We start from the raw sequence: 21,744 nt of genomic DNA, 5'->3' as shown, positions 1-21,744 counted from the left end.
TGTGTGTGTGTGTGTGGCACTTTTTGCTTGTGGAATCCTCCCAGGAGACTGGGTGACTCAGATCCCCGCACGGAGTCGGTCCTGATCCAAGCCTGTTGCCTTTTGCTTAGGGAGCTGGACACAACCGACATTGTTGTGAAGCTCCACACTGTTATGGAAGGGATCCAGTGTCCCCAAATTCACAAGCTGAAGTCCTGGTGCCCAGCACCTCAGCAGGTGGTGCCTTAGGAATGAAACTTTAAACAGTGGTTAGACCAAAGCGAGGCTGTTCCTGTGAGCTTGATCTCAGTCCACCTGATTTCCTCACGACAGGAGATGTGACACACGGAGTCTGGGGTGCCTGGGAGGACCGAGATGCAGGGGGCTGGCTCTGTGACTCTAGTGGGACAATGAACAATGAACAGGACAGAGAGGCAGGGACAACAAAGAGGACTTGGGAAGGGAAAAGATCATCTCCCGGAGGTCAAGGATTCCAGTACATTGTGGAGGCCACCTACACGGAGACAGGGATCCTTTTGTGTAGAGATAGTCTTTCAAAAGCTACTGGATGGCTGGGGAGATGGCTCAGCCATTGAAGGCTCAGCTCGCAACTGAAAATATAAGAGAGCTACTGGCACGTGTGCTCCACCGGAACAGAGGTGCAGGGATCAACAAGGCAAAGGCTAGAAAAGAGCACCCATGCGGGAGAAAGCACGGGCCTTTGCTGATAACAGAGGGAGCTTTGGCCATGTCTGTGACCCAGCTGTAGCCAAGGAGCCACCATGTTCCAGGAGAAGATGCACGCCGGTGAAGACAACTGTGTTAAGTGACTGAAGCTAGCAGCTGTCCCCTCTCACTTGCGGTTCCTGTACTTAATATAGCTACGTAACATCATGTGTGGCACGAAGGTTGTGATGGGTTGCATATGCTTGGCCCAGGGAGTGGCACTGCCGGGAGATGTGGCCTTGTTGGAGTGGGTGTGTCACTGTGCACGTGGCCTTAAGACCTTTACCCCAGCTGCCTGGAAGTCAGTCTTCCGCTAGCAGCCTTCAGATGAAGATGTAGAGCTCTTAGCTCTGCCTGTACCATGGCTACCTGGATGCCGCCATGCTCCTCCCTTGATGATAATGGACCGAATCTCTGAACCTGTAAGCCAGCCCCAAATAAATGTTGTCCTTCATAAGACTTGCCTTGGTCATGGAGTCTCTTCACAGCAGTAAAACCCTAAAGACAAAAGTATAAACAAAACTAGGGGAACAAAGGGAACTAATGAGAGAAAAAGAAGAAAAGGAAAGAGGAGGTGAGGAGGGCTAAGGGGGAGGGAGACAAGGCTCTGCACACCACACCTATGTATGGAAACACAAATTAATCCACTTTTTTTTTTTTTTGGTTCTTTTTTTTGGAGCTGGGGACCGAACCCAGGGCCTTGTGCTTCCTAGGCAAGCGCTCTACCACTGAGCTAAATCCCCAACCCCAAATTAATCCACTTTAAAACAGAGCTCCTGGGTGTAGTGGCACAGATTTGAATCCCAGCACTAGGGAGGCAGAGACAGGTCGATCCCTGTGAGTTTGAAGCCAGTCTAGTCTACATAGTGTGGTCTGTGCCAGCAATAGTACATAGTGAGACCCTGTCTCAACAAAAATAAAGAAATTCTTTCCAACTTTCAGGGGCAGATCATTTGTATGTTAGTGAATGCAGGAATTAACGTGTGAGCCAGATGCAGGCTGCGTAGCATGTGTTGCATACATGTGATGGATGAATGTGTGCAAGATATACTTCTGTGCCTGGTGTATGAGCTGTTTGTGGGTGACATGTTTATGTATGCAGTATGTGCATATATGCTATGTATGTTACATGTTTAAGAGTCTGACTTTGCTTTTGCATGATGTCTACATGTGGAAAACATATTGTGCCATGTGTGCATTTGGTATGTGATACATTCATAAACTCTGTGTTTTGCATCTAACGCACACATGTGTGGGTTGGGTGTATATGTGGGTGTATGTACTTGTGTGGTATTTGGATGCTGTGCATGTTATCACACATGACTACCAGCCATGTACATGCACTACTATGAATACCATATACACACAATGCCCACACATAAACATGCACATTATGCACATACTAATGCATATCACGCACATACTAAAGTGTACCATCAATGCATATGTGCATCACAAATACAGTGTTACATACAAATGGACACATGCCAGCTCTATGAATCTTGCACACACACATATACACACATACTCACACATCCATACAGTCACATACTAACACATACGCACATATACGTTCACATATATACTCACACACACAAACTCACACATACACACTCTCAAACACACACATACACACTCACATATACTCACACATATACTCACAAATATATTCATGAATATACTCACACACATGTTCTCACACACACATATATACAAATACACATATACACACAATGCACAAACACATACACTCACACATTCATACACACTCACACACACTCACACATATACTCACATACATATCCACTCATACACACATTCATACACTCACAATACACTTACATACACATACACTCACACACACATAAACTCACACATACACACGCTCACATATACTCACAAATATATTCATGAATATAGTCACACACATGTTCTCACACACTCACATACACACAAATACTCATATACACACAACGCACAAACACATACACTCACACATACATACTCACACACACACTCACACATATACTTACATACATATCCACTCATACACACATTCATACACTCAGACATACATGCACATACACTCACAATACACTTACACACACATAAACTCACACACACTCACACATACACTCACACTCACACACATACTCATATACTCGCACACATACTCACACATATATTCATACACAGTCACACTTAAACACTCACACATACACTTGTGCACACACACTCACATGTACACACATGTGTACACACATACACTCACACAATGACAGTGCACTCATGCACACACATACTTACACACACTCTCACACTCACATAACACACTCACATGTACACACATGTACACACACATACACTCACACAATCACAATACACTCATGCATACACATACTTACACACACTCTCACACTCACACAACACACTCACATGTACACACATGTACACATACACTCACACACATGTGCACATACTCACACACACATTCACATTGTTTCCATGGACAATGGAACTGGCAGGATTCATAGAGCTTTGGGGAAGGACTCTGGAGAAATGCACAGTAAGCAAGGACTCCCAGAAACACTCTCAAGTTCTGAATCATCATGATGATCAGAAGACATACATGGGAAATACACTTTACTCCCCTCTTAACACCTCTGCTCTCACACCAGACACAGATGCCACATCTTACCATCACACCAGGCTAGTGAAAGCCTAGGCCCCAGAAGAGAGTGGGGAGGCACAGGGTGGAGTACAGGCACTGACCTGCTCCCGACCAGCCTCCTAGAGCAATGTGGCTCCCGGATGAGAAACCATGACACCAAGCGTGGGCAGGCTGGGGTCTGGGAATTGGGAATCCTAGAAGGTTGGAGCCAAGTGTGCATCCTAACGGTACCTTAGATGGAACGTAATGTGGGCCCCTACAAACTTCCTAAGTAATCAAACCCCAACACTAACTCCAACAGCAACCACACAAAACCTTTCTAGCCCAACGCCAACCCATCCATCACAACGCCAACCCGAAAACAATCATAGTCCCCACTATAACAAATGCAACCTCAACCCAAGCCTTTAACCCTACCCCAACCTCAAACCCGACCCTGACTCCAGCTCTAATCCTAGTCCAACTGTAACCGATCCCATCCCCCCGCCTCTGGTTTGGGCACACCTCGGATTCTGCCTCCCCAAGGAAGTTATGGAGATCTCATTTGGACTGACATCTCTACACTCTCCTTGTTCTCCTTTTTGTACCAGGCAGATGGTTGGTATTTTTAATTTCCTGTACATGTGATTTAGTATATAAGGGTACAACTTTATAATTAGTTAATGTTCGTGTCTCCTGAAGTCACTAGAAGCAAATTGGTATCTCTTCCCGATCGGTGTCCCTGGGGTCCAGTGGGGGCAGGTGGAGTGGCGGCCCTCAGTTTCACATTCTTGATGAATGAGCAGATTGAGTTTGAGCATTGTGAACTCTGGACATTCCCCATGTGTGTTGCCTTACATGGAGGGTCCTTCAGAAGGAAGAGGTCACCGGACCATCTCAGGGCCTGTCCTGTCTTCTTGTGGGAAAGGAATACAGTAGAAGTAGCTGTCTCCTGCTGGGGTCTCCTCCAGGCTGTGAGGAAGGGTAAACAGAGGGCCTTGAGCAGGAGACTGGCTCTGGGAAAGGAGAGGAGGAGACCCTTGGAGTTGTGGGGGGTGAGGGGCTTGCAGCAGTTCAAGGGGTTCTTAAGGACAGGCTATGGCTCTAAGGTCTAAGCCATAGACTGGGACTGGCAGTGGAAGGTGTTGTAGCTGAGGGAGTCCCTGGCTCATGCCACGGACATGAGGAGATGCAGAGCACAAAGTGGAGTCCCATGGGGTGTGGCCATGATCACCGTAGAACAGAGTGGGCTGCAATGGACACCACTCCCTGTGGTGGAGGCAGCCAGCGGGTGAGGCTTGGGCTGGGATTTGTATGTGCAGAAATAATTGTAGTGTAGACATTCTGGATGTGGCCTTACTGTGGCCATGAGCTCAGGTAGCATCCTGAGTCTGCTTCTGTAGGAACACACAGGACCTCTGGTGTAGGGTCTGGTTGACACTCCGAGTGGCTAAGTCGAGGTTTTAAGGGGAGAGAGGAATGGGGCAATAAGCCAGCAGTTAAGGGAGGACCAGGATGCTGCAATCCTGCTCAAGGTGCTGCTCAAGCCCAGTGGGGCTTCTCCATTGGCTGAGGCATTGGGTATGGGCGGTTCTGGGGATTCTTAGCTCCCTTCCCTTGCTTGGACAAGGGTGGGGACAGTTGACATTCCTGAGCTGGGGAGGGATGTTTCCAATAAAGACCACCTTGGGAACATCAACAATACCCACTCTATTTTGTGCTACTTGCCTGCCCTCCCCGCCATATCCCTGCCTCTAAGATTTATTTATTATGTTGGAATCGAAGGCCCCAAGGTCATAGAATGTAGGGTTTGTGGAAGACCATTAGGTCTAGAGATGAAGTCCTCATTGTTGGGATTTGTACCTTAACAAACCCAAAATGGTTGGCTGGACCTTTTCCATGTAAGGCCACGGAACAGGTGTCTGTGACTGGGAAGTTGGCCTTCCCCAGTATCTTGGCCTTACCAGCTTCCATAGCTGTGAGCAAAGATGCCTTGGGTGGTGAGCCCATCTCTGTACTCTGCTATGGTGGTTCAAATGGATGGAGACCGTCGGTACTCACCTTAGTACCCAAGAGTCATGCAAATGCTTGCAATGACCCCGAGAGCCAGGCACAACAGGGATGAGGATACACACCTTGCTGAACTCTGCTGGCCTCAGGCTGTGCTGGTTTGGGACTATCTTTGTTGGTCTAGTGGTGTCTTGTAAAAGCAGGAGTGGTTATTTACTATGGAAGCCATTACCATGGCACTCATGAGTTCTACACAGAAAGGAAACTGTAGCTTCAAGAAAGGTTTGTGCTCCACTCTGAGGGGCCGCGCTGACTGGACTGTGTGGTGGTTTATTTAGTTCGATTAGGGTTTTCCTATCTCTCCCCTCTCTCTTTCTGAGGAGAAGTACAACAAGCCCTCTGGAGAGGAAACCGCTCTCAGCAAGGCTGTACCCACTGGCATCATCTGGATGAAGGCTGTGGCCCACTGGGAGAATGAGAGCTTTTAGGATGGTGTAAATGAGGGCCTCCTCCATCTAGACCAGGGCACGCCCCTTCCTCAGACAGCCAGGTCAGACACTGGAAAACCATCCCAAGAGCTGTTCCCGTACTGTGACAGGAGCCTCCCACTCCTCCCTGCCAAGCTTCCGCTGCTCTTCCCCATAGACTTCACCCTGTGACAATTATTACCTTTCAGCCTCACCATTTAACAGCTACTAGGGAGCCTGGGTTAAGGAGTGTCTGGGCAAGGAGGCTTCCTGAAGGAAGGTACAAAACAAAACAAACAAACAAAACAACTGGTCCTGTCCCAGGGCCTCCACTGTGACTTGTTGGTGTGTATTTCTGAGGGGTGAAACTTCATGCCTAGAGCCCCAGTCATCACCGCCAGGAGCCCATGGGTCTGGCCCACTTCCGTTTTCCCCTGGGATGTTATGTTAGAGTTCACACTGTGTAGTCTTCCCTACTTTGACACTTTAACATTTTTTTTCCTTTTACATGGAACTGAGACTGGAACCTAGGACATTTGTTACGCTAGACAAACTCTCTACACCGAGATATATCACCAGCATCACAGTGAAATCATACGAGATCCGACTGTGCGTATTAAAACACCAGCGTTTTCCAGGACGTACTGACATCTGGGGATCCTCTCTAGTCCCTGGGATTCTATCAATGTTTTCCTGTGGCTGGAGAGCCCGACGTTGGCTCTCCCACGTACCTTCACACTGTTGGTTATGACAGCCTCTATCCCTTTAACACAGATTTACTGAGCATTTACTCTGTGCCACAAAATAAAAGAGTTTTTTAATATCCTTCTGTCCACACCATAGCTAAGGTCAGGCATGCATTTTCGCCCCATAAATACACTCTCGTGCTGGTGAAGTGACTGGCAGGACTTTGCTCTGAGTCTCCCCTCAGGAGATAGGCTAACCTGGTGAAGCCACCGCCCCATGTCCCTTCAGGAGTCCAGGCCTGGCTTCTATGCAGGGCCAATCTTACAGCCATGGAATGAAACCAACTTGGTCATGGAGTTTGATAACACATAATATGTTCTTGAATTCTATTTGAAAAACTTTATGGCAAGTTTTTGTATCTATGTCACCAGGGACAATGGTATACCACGTCCTTTATTTGTTATTTCCTTATCTGGCATTGGAAATGGGTAATCAGGCCTGGGTGAGGAAGTGCAGGGAGACACAGGTTGCTTGCCACTTTTCAGAAGTTTTATTACAAAGAGGTCTTAGCGAAGCACTGGGGCACCAGGACAGACATTGTAGGGGCCAGGAGACAGCTGCGAACAACAAGAACCAAAGCCTAAACCAAACCCAAACCCCGAACCACACACATGTTAAGGAGAAACCACAATGCTGTTCTCAATTTTTCTTCATAAATAGATAACCAAAATCATCACTGACAATTTTAAATAGGTGGATATATGAGTAAAACAGAAACGAAAAAGAGAAAGAAGAGCAGGAAGAGGAAGAAGAAGAGGGAAAAGATAAAGGGAAGAAGAGGAAGATGGGAAAGAGGAAGTGAAAGAAGGGGAAGAGGAAGAAGAGGAAGAAAAGGAAGAAGAGGAAGGAGAGGAAGGAGAGGAAGATTGGGAAAAGAAAAAGGAAGAAGGAAAAGAGGAAGAAGGAGAGAAAGATGAGGAAGAGGAAGAAGAGGAAAGAGGAAGAAGAGGAAGAGAAAGATGGGGAAAAGGAAAAGGAAGAAGGGGAAGAGGAAGAAGAGGAGGAAGAGGAGGAGGAGGAAGAAGAGGAAAGAGAGGAAGAAGAGGAAGAGAAAGATGGGGAAAGGAAAAGGAAGAAGGGGAAGAGAAGAGAAAGATGGGGAAAAGGAAAAGGAAGAAGGGGAAGAGGAAGAAGAAGGAGAAGAAGAAGAAGAAGAGGAAGAGGAGGAGGAAGAGGAGGAGGAGGAGGAGGAAGAGGAGGAGGAGGAGGAGGAGGAGGAGGAGGAGGAGGAGGAGGAGGAGGAGGAATGCCCCTCGGTGTGGCTTAAAAGTTCCCATTCTCTCTCTGTGTGCAGATTAGAATCAGTTTGACAGTTGCTTGTGCACATGTCTCCCTTAAGATAAAACTTAAAAAAACAATGGGCCAAAGGTATTATAAAAGTTTTTTTAACCTTAAAGGAAAGTTTCCTTCTCCCCACAGAATAATCTTACAGATGTCTTCAGCACAGTTCTAAAACAGTGAACTACTTACACGGAACCCACAGCATGAGTTTCAGCATCTTTGTGTACACTGAGAGCACACCTGTGGCTGGCCCAGCATCAGGGGTGGGTGTCTGTTGCTAAGCAACCTCGAAGGGGGCAGCCTGGTGAGCTTGGGCTGGGGCCGGAAGTCCAGACGCAGGGGACTGTGTGCAGGCCAAGGAGCGGGATCCACAGCTACCCTGGAGCAAGCAGGTCAGCGGGCAGAAGGTTCCTGCAGGTTCTTTGGGCTGGTGGTGGGCGGTGGGCTGCTTCTGCAGAGTCTGGTGGGAGGTCGAGGGAGAGACTCAGCCCTGGGGCATAGGTGTGTCACTGCTCTCGCTGGCCGGTCACCCTGCCTGCTGCCATGGCCTCTTTCCTGTGGTCAGCCCTTCCTGCTCGGAGCAGTGCCCTCCGGAGAGCCTCAGGGAGGGAGGGGAGGCGGGATTAGGTGAGGTAGAGCGATTTATCCCTGGGGAGCAGGCTGCAGGAGAGAGTAGGGGCTGTCAGCTACTGGAGCCCACCCTGGTCCTGTGTCCCTCGCTCTAATTAGCTCTCTTCTAAAGTTGAAGGTGGGAGTCCCATTAAGCCGAAACAAACACCCATCTTGGCTTTCCACTAGGGACCATCTAGTTTTTAAATTTGCATAATGTCTTTTGTGTTATTTTGGGGACAGAAATGTATGTATCTCGGGCTGGCCTTGAACTTTCAGTGTAGTTGAGGATGACCTAGAACTTCTGATTCTCCTGCTTACATCCCACCCTCCAGCCCAGGTCCTGGGATTCTAGGTATGTATCACCATACCAGGTTTAGGTGGTGCTGGGGAGTCAAACCCAGGGCTTCAAGCATTCTAGGCAAGCACTCTCCCAAGTGAGATCCATCCCAGAACCCCCACCCTCTCTGCTTTTAATCACAGCATCATCATTTGTACATGTTAAACAATTACAGCCACCCTTCTGTCTTTAGAATACAGCCACAGGGCTAGCCAGCTATGGTGACACCTACCTGCAGGAGGATGAGGCAGGAGGATCATGGGTTCAAAGCTAGCCTGGGCTACATAGGAAGGAAGACTACACCTTTAACAGGAAAAACTAGTTCATAGTTTTAAGAAAAACTAGAATAGGTTCTTGTGGATCAAACGTCCTCACTGGGGGAAGAAGGGCCTTAGGACGTTCACATATAACATACCTATTCCTCCTGGGCCCCTGACTCTTGGGAAGGGGAAGGATTGGAGGACAGCCTGTGCCTGCTTGGTTCTGAAGGGAACCACTGCCTACCCGAGTCTGTGCACCTACAGAGGCTTGCCCTAGAAGGTACGAGGTAGAAGCAAGAGCAGGGCGTGTGCAGTGCTAGGCTAGCAGGCTGGGCAAAGTGAGGAGCCCATGCTGAAAGGCTGGTGGCCAGGGATGGGGGACACTGCCCGGTGATGGAGGTGGATACCACATGCTACATACTCACGCCCCACTCTCTATAGGAGAAAAGGCCCGAACCAAGGCCAGCCTCAGTTTCCCAAATGGCCTCTTGGCCGCACCCTCCCACCCCCAGGGACTTGCTTTGCTCTGTGTTGTTCCTTGTACTCTTAAGTATCCACAGGATGGCTGACAGTGACTATTCCACATCCCACCTCCCACCCCCAGGGTCTCCCTGTCCTCCTGGCCACTCCTACCCCTTATCGGGAATGGACAGCGAAGGGGGTCTGGGGAGGACTGACCTGCAGGTGCCGAGGCCGCGCTCCCCACTGGGGTAACTCCCATCCCAGTCCCCGCTGCTGGAAGGGTTGGATGGGCCAGGTGAGCGGGAGCCAGAGCCACTGGGGAAGTCAGAGATGTGTGGAAAGTCCTACAGGGGAAGGAGGGGGTGGTGAGCAGAGGGGAGAGGAGGGGAGGCCTCTCTGGCAGCTGGCACGGGTCGGGTCGTTGTGTGTCTGAGGGTGCCTACACTTCAGAGACATTTCCTAGGCCCACACAGAATGGCCACTCTGCCTCCTCCTGCTTCTCCCTGGTAGAGCATCTTTGGGGTGATTCAATCTGAGCTGACTGTGTGGCTCAGTGATGGGGTATCTGCCTAGCACAGCATGTGTGAGCCTCTGGGGTCCACCCCTAGCATGACAAAGGGGAAAAAAAATAAAGACTGAAAACGAAAATTCGACCCCTGTTTTAGCTGAGTCAGGGGGTGACTTCGTCTTTGGGTTCTTTCTTTTACTGGGCCTCAGTTTCCCAATCTGTAAAACGGAGTCACAGGGTTGCATGCATGCCTTAGAACCATTTGTGGAACTATCCCTGGAGGCTAGGCCTTTGGAGATTGATAGGAATTAGGAAATCTGGCAGAGGTCGCTGTAGTGTCAGTGCCTTGGGCTGAGAAGTTTAAGTACGAGGCTAAGAGAAGGTTCTGGAAAAAGGCTTAGCTGGCAACTAGTCAACTTCATGAGAGAGCCAGTGTCTCTCCAGGTAGGTGTTTTAGACCCATTTCAGAGGACTGAAAACTGAGTCTCGGAGAGGTACAGTGCCATGGCTGAGGTTGCACAGTTGATGAGTGACCTGGCCCTTATATGAGCTCCCCAGCTGCCTTCCCTTTTGGTGAGAGTCACAGGAAGCTGTCGCTTGGTCCTGCTTACCTGTGGCCCTGGAGGCGAGGGGCTCATCGCCAGCTGCACCTGGAGTGCCATGGGGGCAGGCAGGACAGGAGGCTGCGGGGCTGGGGACATGCTGAGAGGCGGGCTGAGGAGGGTACCCTGCGCGTGGGGTGGCAGTGGCAGCTGCTGGTGCAAGGAGGGGCTGAGAGGGAAGGAGGGTGGTGGTGGGGAGGTGCTGAGGCCTGGCAGCAGGGCCTTGGAGCCCAGCGTTCTGGCGAGGCTGGCAGGAGAGGCTGCGCTGCGGAAAGCCTGCAGGTCGGAGGGCGTCAGGAAGGAAGCCAGGCCGGGCATGGCGTACATGGGCTGCTTGGGTGGAAGCATTTTGGCTGGTGGGTTTGCCTGAGCGTTCTTGGCCTCGCCTTGGTCCGGGGGGCTCTGGAGGAAGATGGAAGCCGGGGACAAACCAGGGATAAGTTAGAACCAGGACTCTCCAATCATTGGGTCTGCAGCCTGTGAGGCCTCTGGGTGGTTCAATGTCACGTTAAGGGACAGGATGTAAACTAATGCGCTGTAACTATGCAGGGAACTTCAGACAGTTGCCACTCTGCACCCACCCCACCATTACCCTCACGTGGGCTCCGTTCCATTGTACCCATGTCACTGTTCTCACCCTGGCATCAAGACCAACGCCGGCAAAGAGTCGTGCTCTGTTATGGGTGCTCGCTCCCACCCTCCCAGACAGTTCCCTCCACATTGTAAGCACCCTTTACAGCCCCACCGGGGTGTTATTTCCCTGTGGCAACCTCCAGGAAAATACTCTGCCTCCTTTTGGACCACAGACCTTGCCTCTGTGCTTCTGGTGTGAACAGAGAGAGGCAGTGGGCGTGGTCAGGAGTTAAGACAGCAAAGCTGGGTCTGATCCTATAACAGCCACTCAAATGGCCAATCCCACACCCACTGCTGAGGCCCCTGCGTGCTAGCCCTTCCTGCTGGAAAGGAAGTAAAAAAATGAACTACACATAAAGCCTGCCGCACTGGAGGCGCTCCCAAGGTGTTTGACCCACAGGTACCACTGGTCGCCTCTGAGGTCTGTGGTACCCATTGTTCCTAGTAGTCCCGGCCTTCACCCTATCCCTCCAGTGGCTCACTCTCATCGGGGCCTTGCCCGGGGATTGTGTTACCTTGGACACGAGGCTAGCTCTGTAGGCCGCCAAGGCTTTCAGGTACTCCTTCTTGGCAGCTTCGGTCTTCCTCTTATACGCCTGAAAGATCCGAGACATGGGCAACTCTGGAGAAAATGTCACAGAGGAGCCTCAGCGCAGAGGCTGGGATGACAAGCAGGGGTTCTGGAGCCGTGCATGGATGAAGGTGGTGGGGTCAGAGGCTGGATCAGTCGCCCACTGGCCCCCTCTCTTTTGAGTCTCGCATGGGGAGTATAGAGGACAGGTCACACTCTAGTTCCTCAGCATGGTGTTACGAGTCACCCAGAAGCCCCATTTGTATTCTGACATGAACCCCACTCCTACTCATACCTACTGCGATTGCTCCTCTTAGCATTAGACCTAGATTTGGTGACCACAGGAATGGCCCTAGTGTGTTTCATGGTCCCTCTGTGAGTGCCTTAGAAATAGAATTCTACCACAATGACTTGGGGCTCAGCCTTGAGACCATTTGGCCAGTTGCATGAGACTAAATTGATGTGGGAGACTTGAAAAGTGCTTAGACTCTGGAATGGCTCCTTGGCTGCTCTGGGAACTAGCCTGGGGTGGTGGGTTGAATAAGAATGGCTTCCATAGGCTCATATACTTGAATGCATAGTCGCCAGGGAGTGACACTGTTTGAGAAGGATTGAAAGGTGTGGCCATGGTGGAATGAGTGTGGCTTTGGTAGAAAGAGTGTGTCACTTTGAGGTTTCCAAAGCCCATGCCAGGCCCAAGATAGCTGTCTCTGTCTCTCTGTCTTTTTGCCTCTCTCTGTCTCTATTTCTCTGTCTGTCTCTCCTTGTCTCTGTCTCTCTGTTTCTCTTTGCCTCTGTATCTATCTGTCTCTCTCTGTCCTCCTTTCCCTCTCCCTCCCTATCCCCTTGCCCCTCCCCCTTCTCTGTCTCTCCTCCCTCCCCACTTGCAGATCAGGATGTAGCTCTCAGTTCCTTCTCCAGCACCCTGCCTGTCTGCCTGCCTGCCTGCCCCCATGCTCTCTGCCATGATGATAACAGACTAAGCCTCTGAAACTGTAAGCAAGCACTCAAATATTTTTCTTTGTAGGAGTTGCCTTGGTCACGGTGCCTTTTCACAGCAACAAAACAGTGACTAAGATACGAGGTGACTAAGATACGGGGCTAGCCTGTGGGATCATGAGACACTCAAGACCCAGACATCCACCATCTCGAAGAGTTGCCCTTGTGTTGCAGCTGATAGCAGAAGCATAGACAGCTCTCATCAAGGGCAGCAGATGAACCACCATGGTGAGCCCAGCACAAGCCACAGCACGAGAAAATGACAAAGGTCTCAGAGTGGAAGCTGGCAGTGTCCCCAGCTCTTCCCACTGCAGCAGAAGCACACACACCATCCAAGACCAACGGCAAAGTCCCAGACGGAGACTAAGATCCTGATCTGTCACAGGACTAAGACCAGAAATTTGGGAGGATCATTCTCCCCTGGAACAGCTCCCAACCAATGGCTAACAAAGCTAGAAGTCATCCAGCACCCGTGTAGCTCAGATGGGTTGTCAAAGACAAGGTCTGTGTTGGCTCCAGAGTTCCTATCACCCACAGTGGGAATTCTCTGACAGCGTCTTCTGCCTTCTGCTGTCCCGTGTTCCACTTTTTTCTAGCAGGTCTTAGACTATCTCTTAAACCACCTGCCCTAGACGGGTCCACCAAATCTCTACCCAGCTAGGGTAAAGAATGCACCTCACTCACATCCACGATCCGTGTCTCTGGTCCCAGCTGGTTACTGTTCTGTGCTGCCCACACCCGTGGACAGCATCTCCACTCCCCACACAAAGTCAGAATCCCCACGTTCCAATCTGCCTGTTCCCAGTCTCTGGTTTCTCCTGTCAGGTTTGGACCTGCCATGTTACCCTCTTTCCCTCCCTGCCTGCAACTGAACTGGCGCCCTCTGTGCAAAACTTCAGTGGTTCCCTCTGCTGGCATGGTGAGCACTTCACTCCTGTCCTCAAAAGCCTGCTTGGCCCCTGTCCACCTCTCTAGCTCTGTCACACTGTGTGAGGCCTCACCATCAGTGTTCGGTTCCCCTGAAGTCCCACTATCAAGTGCTTGTCACTCCCTTCAGAACTTAGTCTGCAGGTAGCCTCCAGCACAAGGCTCTGCTCCTGCGGAGCTCAGCCTTAGGTCTCACCATGGAGACTTAAAGGAGCCCATTCCAGAGCTGTGTCCTTTCCTCTCCTTTTGCCCCCTCTCATAGTTTGAATAGGTTTGGCTCCCAGAGACTCATGCATTTGAATGCTTGCACCACAGGGAGTGGTACTATTAGGAGGTGTGGCCTTATTGGAGGAGGTGTGGCCTTGTTAGAGAAAGTGTATCACATCAACATCAGGGCTTTGAGGTCTTAAATGCTCAAGCTACAGTATGAAAAAAATCCAGTCTCTTCCTGAATGTCTTCCGATCATGAGGTAGAACTCTCAGCTCCTCCTGCACCATGTCTGTCTGCACACTGCCATGCTTCCCACCATGATGACTGAACCACTAAAACTGTAAGCCAGCCCCAATTAAATGTTTGCCTTCATAAGAGTTGCCTTGGTCATGGTGTCTATTCACAGAAATAAAACCCTAACTAAGACACCCCCATGCATCCCCATGACCCACATTTACCCATCTGCTTATTGGGCTTCTAGCTCTTATCCCAGCATCCCAGTGGACTTTCCCAGTTCCACAGGTCTGAACAAATCCTGATGCTACTCTTACAGAGGGTACCTTAGTGAGTTACTTAGCCTCTTGTTGCCTCCCTCTCTTCCTATCCAAAGAGGCAATGGATGCTGTACTGGCTGGTTTTGTGGTTATGTCAACTTGACACATGCTGGAGTTATCACAGAGAAAGGAACCTCCCTTGAGGAAATGCCTCCATGAGATCCAGCTGTAAGGCATTTTCTCAGTTAGTGATCAAGGGTGGGAGGGTCCATGGTGGGTGGTGCCATCCCTGGGCTGGTGGTCCTGGGTTCTATAAGAAAGCAAGCTGAGCAAGCCAGGGGAAGCAATTTAGTAAGCAGCACCCTCCATGGCCTCTGCATCAGCTCCTGCCTCCAAGTTCCTGTCCTGTGTGAGTTCCAGTCCTGACTTCCTTTGGTGATGAACAGCAGTGTGGAAGTGTAAGCTGAATAAACCCTTTCCTCCCCAACTTGCTTCTTGGTCATGATGTTTTGTGCTGGAATAGAAACCCTGACTAAGATAGATGGTGACCCTCTGGAGTGTTGTAAGGATGAAATGAGGAGATAGAGAGAGGGATCTTCATGGTGCTTAGTCTAGGCATGCTCTAAGCATGGCAGTCAGTAGACAGGGAAGCAAGGTCTCCACGTGGTCAGTCTGGGGTGAGTAGCTGGTAATGTATTTCCCACTGCATGAGCTAGCTCTGCTCCCTGCCACCTGGAGGCCTTCAGAGGTCACACGGCCAGAAAGGTCAGAGTTGACAGGCCCGCTGAGTGTGGATGGAGATGCTCCCTGCTTTATGGATGGAAAAGCAGGGGCCCAGTGAAGGCAGTACTGGAAGTCATCATGGATGGAAGGAACTCTGTCTCCTAGTTTACAGACAAGCAAACAAAGCAGAGAGCTCCCTGCAGAAGCCTCTAGTCCCAGAGGCTGAGTCTGACATTACACCCTTAGTTCCAGGGCCCAAAGTCAGGGAAAATTCAGAAGAGGACCAAGGCTCACCTGTTTCTGCTCTTCTCCCAGGCTGTCCCACATGGAGGCCACAATTTTGGAAACATCCCCAAAGGTGGCACTGGGGTTCTGCCCCTTGATGGCAGCCTGAGTGTCTCTGAAGAAGAGAGCGTAGGCCGACACTGGCTTCTGTGGCTCATTGGGATCCTTCTTCTTCTTCTTCTTTGGATTTTTGGCCTTTTTGCCTGGGTCTGTTGAGGGTCTCTTCTCTCCTGAAATCTGCCAGATGAAAGGAGCCAGTAAACCACAGAAACCAAGTGCCTCCTGGCTAATGTGAGCCTAGCTAACCTTGGGCCCAACTAGGCTTCCTCAGTGGCTACCTCAGACCAGCCCTGTTCTCTCTCAAGCAGCGACAGGGCTGACCCACCAGGGGTTCATACCTAGGCAGCTTGGATCACACTGTCATGCACTTGGAGGAGGGTGGCAACAGACACACACAGACAGATGTGTGTGAACACATGAACACAGACAACAGACAGACAGGTGCATGCGTATACACATGTTGAAGGAAATAGATGCAGGCACATAGATGGAGAGATAGAAGGAGACAGACACAAAGAACAACACAGAGACTCAGATCTCAGAGTCAGAGGGACCCAGAGGTATACAGGGACAGACAGATGGACGGACAGACAGACAGATGCTCATGCACACTGGGTGGCAGCCTGAGGTGTATGTTTAACTCTTTAGGGAGGACCCACATGTATGTCCATTCAGAGATTTTTGACAGTCTCTGAAGACCACTGAGCTAAGAACACTAACTTGCCAGTGAGGCCAGCCAGTACCCTGAACAGCAATGAAAGCAGTACCCTTAAATCTTTTTTCTGTTTTTCTAGCACGTTAACATCTGTCTCAGACTTTCAAAGTCTCTTGATCAACAATGAATAATAAAGCCAACAGAGGCCCAAAGGCAGGCATCGTGGTGCATGCCAGCAATTACTGTACTTGGGAAGCTGAGGCAGGAGGATTGAGAGATTAAGGCCCTGTTTTACAAAATGAAAATGAAAAATCAAGGGTCCATGCTCTGAGACAATGAAGTGGTCTTATGTGCACAGGATGAACCTTTTGCAAGAATAAGAAGGTCCAGCCGCTGGTGGCCTGTTTCCAGGGTCTAACTCCATGGTTTTTCTTCCCTATCATGATCATAAACAATATCCAACTAATGTCTCTGATTACAAAGAGAAGGCCACCTTCACTGCACTTCAGCTCAGACTCTAGACCATGGCTCTACCCTTGGGACGCTCTGATGCTGGGAAGGGACAAGGGTAACATGGCTGCCATCTTGTCAGAGGACCTACCTGAACAAACTCTCCATCTGTGCTCTCAGACACACTTGGCTTAGGGTTTCCAGGGTGTGTAGTAGTTGGGATGCTTCTCACAGAGCCCAGACATTGTCTGTGGGGCTCTTAGGCTAACCAGGTACTGACACCTTTGAACCAGGGTCTGGATCCCACGGGGGAAGTCTGTGCTTCTGTGAGAAGGCAGCATGGCCAACTGATGGCAGGTCCTGGACTAGTAGACAAACTCAGACATCATGTCTGAGAGGCAGGGAAACTGGCAGGGCCTGTGGCAATGCTGGCTGTGTTCCAAGTGACCCTGGGGGATTATCCTGGCTTTCATCCCATCAGTCCTTGGTGAGGACATGGCAAGGTAAAGACTGAAAATAGATCAGTGTGCATGCACGTGTGTGAGAGAGTGCATGCACGGTGTGGAAGACAGCAGTTCATTGCAAGTATAACTGCTAGGGTACTGTCTACTCTTTTTCTCTTTCCTTCCTTTCTTTTTTAAAAAAAGATTTATGGGGTTGGGGATTTAGCTCAGTGGTAGAGTGCTTGCCTAGCAAGCACAAGGCCCTGGGTTCGGTCCCCAGCTCCGAAAAAAAGAAAAAAAAAGATTTATTTATTTTTATTTATATATAAGTACACTGTAGCTATCTTCAGACACACCAGAAGAGGGCATCGGATCCCATTATGTGGTTTTGAGCCTCCATGTGGTTGCTGGGATTTGAACTCAGGACCTCTGGAAGAGCAGTCAGTGCTCTAACCACTAAGCCAACTCTCCAGCCATCCCACCCTCCCTCCCTCCCTTCCTTCCTTCCTTCCTTCCTTCCTTCCTTCCTTCCTTCCTTCCTTCCTTCCTCCCTTTCTTTCTTTCTTTCTCTCTTTCTTTCTTTCTTAGGCCTGAAGGCTCCCAGTCAGCTAGGCTGGCTGACTAGTAAGCCACAGAGATCCTGCTGCCTTTGCCTCCCCAGTGCTAAGACTCAGGCCCTCTCACTTGCCTAGCAAGCACCCTACCATCCCCTGTTCTGAAGGCAGAAGGTTTAGTTGGTAGAGTAGAGACTGTCGGATATGGCGCGGCAGTGGTCAAGACTGCACCACAAAGCTTCACTGCAGCCACCTTGGTATGTGTTCTGTACGTGGGGCACTGATATGGTAATTAACTCCTCCATGCCTCAGTTTCCCTATCTGTCAAATGGAGATGGTGCCATGTAGGAGTGTTACAGAGACTAGACGAATGAATATTATAAAAGTGTCTGGTCTGTGGGTTATATACAAATTCTAGGAATGGGGGGGGGGTGAGGCAGGATCTTACATAGCCCAAGCTAAGTAGCTAAAAATACCCCTAGAGTTAGTGATGTCTTTTAACTTCTGACCCCTTGCTCCTGCTTCCTAGGTGTTGAGACTGCAGGTGTGCATTACCACATCTAGCTATGTGGTGTGGGATTGAACCTAGAGCTTGGCGTATGCTAGGAGAACACCCTGCCAATTCAGAGGTATCTCCAGACCTTAGAGGTGTTTGTTAACTAAAAAGGAAATCAGAGACCATCCCTGTGGATGCAGGCGTAGTTGGCAATAGAGCACTTGCCTAGCACAAGCAAGGACTTAGGTTAAGTCTCCAGAATATGTAGAAACAAAGGTAGGCAACATAGGGGAGAGGAAGAGAAGGAGGGAGGAAAGAAGAAGTGAGGGAGAGGGGAAGGGCAGTTACCCCCACTTGGTCTATGCTGGGGGCCAAGGATGAGAAGCACACAGAACCCTGTCCCTCTTCAGGGCTCTATCATGCATGAAGGAGTGGGGGGGGGGTCTTCAGTAGATTGATCAGCCACAGCCTGATGTCCCAAGAGCTCAGGGGCCATCCCTCTGACCAGAGATCAACATGGTATCCAGCCACGACTAAATGATGGCCGTGACTTGCCTCAGCCCCTTCTTCACCAGGGAGGCACCTGGAAGCCACACTCTCCCACATCACGCACCTTGAAATGGGCATCTGACTCCTCCTCCTGGGTGGAGCTGGATGGAGACGGGGTTGCTGACTTGCTCCCTGGGGGTGATGGGGAGCTGTGGGCAATGCCACTCCGGAGGCCCATCTGGGAGATGAGCTGGGATTGACTGAGGGCACTCATGTGGCTGGCCAGCATCGCAGGGCGGCCCAGCAGGGGCCCTGGCCGGCCTGAGTCATAGGCAGCTACCTCCGAGTGGACCATTTCCTGGATCTGAGAGAGGACAAGATGATTGTGTTAGAAGGCTCTGCCTTGACAAACGTCACACCTGCCTCTCAGGAAGGGACATCTGGGTGAGAGGTGGCAAGTGGTCATTTCCATGCTGGGCTGTGCCTCCTACCAGGACCCCCATAGGGGAATTTCTAGTCTCCCCTGACTTAAACCTGCAAAGCTCCTAGGGCCCCTTGGCAGTTTGCTGTTCCATTGGCCTCTGCCCTGGGCGGTGGGTGGTCCGCATGCCGCCTGTACAGGAGCTTGGTGGAGCTGTGAATGGATCATCTCATGGTGCAGACTCCACGGTGAACACAGCTCGGCCTTGTTTTTTTTTTTTTTCGGAGCTGGGGACCGAACCCAGGGCCTTGCGCTTCCTAGGCAAGCGCTCTACCACTGAGCTAAATCCCCAAACCCCTCGGCCTTGTTTACTGTGCAACAATGAGCAGCAAAGAACACAGGTGCAGGGAGAACACTTTTGAATCCTTGCCCTGTCCCTTGCCAGGTGCCCGACTCTGGTCATGTTTGACCTCTCTGGGCCTCAATTTCTTCATCCATAGTCTGTGAAATAAAACTCCTTCCACGATTAAGGACCAAATCTACCTAAGCATAAAGTAAGTCTTACGTCATCTATTCCATGCAATGAATGAACCAATCTCTTGCTGGCATTTAGCAGACTTCCCCTATACATCAGTTACTTTGTTACTGACTTTGTTCCTCTTCGCCACCCCCCGCCCCTGTGGTTATTTTTGGATACAAGAAAACTAACCGTTTTCCACACGGGAGCATTCTCACACGGAATTAGAACAGTGTGAACTTGTGACCCAAACACAGTATAAATGCACGTTTCATTGAGGCCTCTGTGAACATTCTTAGAATTATTTTTATTCCCTTAGCATTTATTACTTGCTCTGTCTGATTTCCAATGGTAAAGGCCTGCATGGCCTCAGCCTTTTCTTCATTAAGCATCAAATAGACTTTTTACTTTAAAGGGTTTTAAGACTTCTCTTTAGAAGAGTCAGCTCTCGCTAGACATGGCAGCCCGTGCTCGTAATCCCAGAACAGCCTAAGCAACTGGTGAGATTCTGTCACAAACAAACGAGCCCTCAAATCGATCGCTTCTCTGCTCTCTACAATTTAATATCAAATTCCATCTTCATTAACCCCTCCTCCTGCTTGTAAAGATTATTGTTGATTCTCCCTCAATTTTGAATTATATTTCAGAATTCACTTATTTCCCTTGTTTTATGATTAATAATGTTTAGGGGCCGGAGAACTGACTCACTGGGTAGAGCTCATGTTGTGTGAGCATTAGGACCACTGTTCAGATCCCTAGCATGCATGTAAAAGGGGCACCTAGTAGGACCACTGTTCAGATCTCTAGCATGCATGTAAAAGGGGCACTTAGTAGGACCACTGTTCAGATCCCTAGCATGCATGTAAAAGGGGCACTTAGTAGGACCACTGTTCAGATCCCTAGCATGCATGTAAAAGGGGCACCTAGGTGCTCATCCTCCCCTTGTATCCTGGCATTGGGGCTGGGAGGCAGGAGGTCAGGGGAGGGTTTCAGGGAAGGAGAAAATGGAGAGAGTTGAGTCCTGGGATCTTGACTAGAACTGCAAGGTTGAGGGTCAGAGAGAGACTCTATCTTAAAAAACCTAGAGCGGGGCCAGGACTAGGGAGATAAGCCCAGGAGTGAAGAGTTCGTGTAAATGCCAGGTAGGAGTGGTGGCCGGCTGTAATTCCGGCCTTGAAGAGAGAGGTGGAATCTTCAGAGCCAGCTGGCTGGCAAGATGACCACATCTGTGAGCTCTGGGCTCGATTGAGAGACCTTTCCTCAATGGATAAAGGGGAATAAAGCAGGAAGGAGGGAGGATAACTCCTGCCATCAAATTCAGACCTCACATGAACACGTGCACACTCACACATAAGTGACCACATACATACATGTAAACGTGTGTGCGTGCGCGTGCGTGTGTACACAGGTGCACTGCCCCCACAAATGGACAAAACAAAAATGATGAGAACTGAAAAGGAGAGATCTGCTGCTGACCTCTGACCTCTGCCACTCACTATGCATGGGTGCCTTCACACACACTCCCCTACAATTAAAAATAATATTTCAACGCTAAAAATTTCCCGGGTGTTTCTCCTAGATGTTTACCTTGTAAGAATTTTGATTTTTGACTTATTTTATGTGTATGGGTATTTTGCCTGCATGCATGGCTGTGCACCACTTGCGTGCCCGGTGTCCTCAGAGGCCAGAAGAAGGCATCAGATTCTCTGGGACTGGAGTCGTGGATGGTCTCGAGCCACCATGTGAGAGCTGGGAGCTGAACACAGCTTAACTGTGGAGTCCTCTCTGCAGCCCCCAAGGATATTCTGTAAGCCTTGTTCCTGATCTCTCTTGTACGTAGGTATTTCACTCTTTGACTTTTTTCCTTTGACAAAAGAGTTTTAAAGAGGACTCCAGTGATTTTGAAGCAGCTAATTTTGAGTCTCTTTGCTTCGTCTTGAATTTCTAGTCACAGAAACGGTGAAAGTCCGTCCATGCTGTGTGCCGTTGGTACTTCTGAGAATTTGTTAAGGCTTTCTTTGGAACCCAAATATCATCACATCTTTACCTGTTCCAAAGCCCTCCCAAATGCGCTTTGGCGGGCTGTGACCACGATGCAGTAGGGACTGCTTCCTGACTAGCCTTGGTCACATTCTTCAGATGCTCTTCTCCATTTCCGCTCTCTAACCTCTCATG

General features: G+C 49.8%; 1 protein-coding gene across 8 annotated transcripts in view; it reads right to left on the bottom strand.

Annotated features, from left to right (window-relative positions):
* Nucleotides 1-7,046: 7,046 nt before the first annotated feature.
* Tox2 (TOX high mobility group box family member 2) overlaps nt 7,047-21,744 on the bottom strand; it is a 127,518-nt gene continuing 112,820 nt past the window's right edge. For 4 of the 8 annotated variants that reach the window (XM_039105118.2, XM_017591794.3, XM_039105119.2 and 1 more), the window contains exons 4-9: nt 18,756-18,995; nt 15,494-15,721; nt 11,790-11,870; nt 10,651-11,043; nt 9,748-9,875; nt 7,047-8,320 (exon numbers count right to left, since the gene is read on the bottom strand). In XM_039105118.2, coding sequence (XP_038961046.1) covers nt 8,254-8,320; nt 9,748-9,875; nt 10,651-11,043; nt 11,790-11,870; nt 15,494-15,721; nt 18,756-18,995 — 1,137 coding nt within the window. In that variant the 3' untranslated portion in view covers nt 7,047-8,253. Of the gene's footprint in view, nt 8,521-9,747; nt 9,876-10,650; nt 11,044-11,789; nt 11,871-15,493; nt 15,722-18,755; nt 18,996-21,744 lie in introns of all 8 variants that reach the window. The other 4 variants (XM_006235578.5, XM_063283868.1, NM_199392.2 and 1 more) reach the window with 3 other exon arrangements.

Source organism: Rattus norvegicus, chromosome 3 (assembly GCF_036323735.1).
Source record: "Rattus norvegicus strain BN/NHsdMcwi chromosome 3, GRCr8, whole genome shotgun sequence".
NCBI lineage: Eukaryota > Metazoa > Chordata > Mammalia > Rodentia > Muridae > Rattus > Rattus norvegicus.
The sequence above is the reverse complement of the archived record's forward strand: the minus strand, read 5'-3'. Positions and strand labels throughout refer to the sequence as shown.